Source organism: Carlito syrichta, unplaced genomic scaffold, assembly GCF_000164805.1.
Source record: "Carlito syrichta isolate Samal-C Ts95f unplaced genomic scaffold, Tarsius_syrichta-2.0.1 Scaffold297031, whole genome shotgun sequence".
Lineage (NCBI taxonomy): Eukaryota > Metazoa > Chordata > Mammalia > Primates > Tarsiidae > Carlito > Carlito syrichta.
Window position 1 is genome coordinate 10734 of NW_007241127.1, and position 2554 is coordinate 13287.

The 2554-nt window shown below is 65.5% G+C and overlaps 1 protein-coding gene across 1 annotated transcript; it reads right to left on the minus strand.

Moving 5' to 3' along the window:
• On the minus strand, positions 1-2422 carry LYL1 (LYL1, basic helix-loop-helix family member; the record flags this gene model as incomplete). The annotated part of the gene is made up of 4 exons (XM_021710666.1): positions 2354-2422; positions 1039-1395; positions 857-948; positions 1-122 (listed from the first exon to the last, which is right to left on the minus strand). Coding segments are annotated over exons 2-4 (546 nt in total), but the record flags the coding sequence as incomplete, so codon positions are not given.
• Positions 2423-2554: the final 132 nt, after the last annotated feature.

Genomic DNA, 2554 nt, shown 5'->3' on the forward strand with positions numbered 1-2554 from the left:
GTCGGGCGGGTGCGTCGGCAGCAGCTTCCTGAGCTCCGCGAAGGCCCCGTTCACGTTCTGCTGCCGCCAGCGCTCGCGGCTGTTGGTGAACACCCGCCGGGCCACCTTCTGCGGCTGGTGCCCTGCGGACAGGGGGCGCGGGGGTGGCGCCCAGGCCCGGGGGGCGCCCCTCCGCCGCCACCGCAGCACCCTCGTGGGGCCTTCTCCTCCCCAGGGATCCTGGTGCAGCGCCCGCTTCCCAAGGGCCACCTAGACCGGGATTATCACAGTCCCAGGCTGCCCCGGCGGGGGCCTGTGTACCTGCGACTTGTCAGTGGCTGAGATTTCCTAGGGGAAGATTTCCTCGTGGCTGTTGGCTCTGGGGAGCTGTCATTCTGAGTGTGCGCGTGTGGCTGAGAGGTCCTCTGTTGTGACGGTGGTCCTGTCGGTGTTTTGAGGGGCCTATCTGCCATGCGGTTGCCATGTGGTTGTGGTGTGTGGCTGTTTCATGCATGGCTGTGGTTCTGTGGCTGACTTGTGTGGCCTCGCTCCTAAGTGGCTGTGGTTCCGTGGCTGCCTCTTTCGTGGCTGTGCAATCCAGTGGCGCTGTCATTTGGGGGCTCCCATGGCCTGGTGTGACATGTGGTTTGCCCTGACCCTTTCTGGCTACAAGCCTTGGCTTGTTGGGTGGCAGTGGTTGTGCAGGGCTGGCTATGGAACTGTGGCTTTGCACGTGGGTAGAACCCGTGTGGGCTGGGATCTCTGTGACAAAAGCACCTCTCCTGGTGGGAGGGTATGGGACAGATGTGAGCTCTACGCAGACATCTGGGCCTTCGGTACACCCAGTGTGCATGCATACACACAAACCCACACTCACCATCAGCCAGGTCCAGCTCACAGTGGCTTGGCCTCCGCTTCAGCCGACTGCCAGGGAAGAGGCTGAAAGGTCCTGCCGGCCCAATGTAGACACTGTAAAGGGTTGTGGGTCACTAATGCCCGGTGGGCAAGGCCCCTGGCTCCCCAGCTCCCATGCCTGCCCTGCCCCAGCTCCCCACTGACCTGTTGAGGAAGGGGTGAGGGTGATAATGCAAAGCCAGGGTGGGTGGGGCAGTTCCTAGGGCAGAGAGCTGCAGCAGGGGAGGGCGCAGGGTGCCCAGCTCCGCGGCAGGCATGGCTGCCCCCGGGGGCCGGCTGTGGCCCAGGCTGATCACTGGCACACCAGGGGGCAGCCTGGGGGGCGAGGCGCCTCGCCAGCCCACCTCCTCCGCCTGGGGGCCCCCAGGCGAGACAGGCTTCGGGGGTGGGGCTGGCGCTGGGCTGGGGGCACACACCATCTCTGCCTTCTCGGTCATGGTGGGGCCCACCTCTGCCTGGGCCTGGGGTGGGCACATGGACCCCGAGGTGGGGGGTGCTCACCTGTGGAGAGGAAGGAAGACCATGGGGAGGCGGGCCAGGTGTGACCCCCCCCACTCACTTAGTCCAGCCGCACCCTCAAGGAGGAATGGAGAGGAAGGGCGGAGGTCTGGGGGCTCAGTGACCAAAGGCAAGTGGGGGTCGGCCCCGAAAGTGCCAGGACATGGGGGAAGGCCTACACACAAGCAGAAGGTGCCCACAGAGGGGCCAGACAGCTCTGAGCCCAGCAGCACTGTCTCTGGACCGTCTGGGGTCCTCCCTGGGCTCTGCGGCCCAGCCTCTTAGCAAATTTCCCTGCTAGAACTCCCCCTCACCTGCAGCCTGGAGAGGGGACAAGGCGGGGAGACCCTGACTGATCCTGGGACCCTGGAACCCTCAGATTCGAAGATCTGATCCTGAGACGCCTCATGGACTCCTCGACGCCACGTGACCTGTGACCTTGCAGTTCCTCCCAGATGGACTGTGACCCTTCACTGACACCCCCCAGGCTGACCCTACGCATCTCAGGTATGACCCTGAGGTACTTCCACACGTGCCCCTAAAAGCGCTCCAGCACTGCTCTAGCGACCCCCGCCCCCGCTGAACGCCCCCTTACCAGCCCTGCGACCCCACTGCTGACACTGTGGCCTCCAGGGCTGAGCCCAGGCCCCCCGGACACTGACCCCTCTGCCCGTCCGGTTCGGTCAGGCCCCAGTCCTCCCTCTGCCCCTTCAGCATCCACACTTTTGCAGGCTGCCGTGACATCCCTGTTCATTCTTGGCTCCAGGGCCTGGGGTCTCCCAGCAAGGGGTGGGACTCCTGGCCCTTCGGCTGGGCTTCCTCAGCCAGGCCTTGGGGAAGCTGGTCGGGCCCCTCACTCAGGGGGTCCCTGCTGATGAATGAATGAATGAACAAATGAACAAAGGAATGCGGACGGGGTCCCAGGCCCAGATTCTCCACCTCCAGGTGCTTCCCGTCTTACCCCGAGCTGTTCTCGCAGCCTGGTGGGTGCCCTGGCTCTGTCCTGTCAGGGCTGGCAGTCTGGGCCAGGCCCCGCCGGCTCCAGTCCGGCCTCCACGCTGCAGGCCCTGGCGTTGGGCCGTGCCTCCTCCCGGCCTCTGGAGGGCCAGGGCAGCTGCGGGTGCGGCGTGGGTCCCCCCCAGGGAAAGCGAGTGGCTCGGGG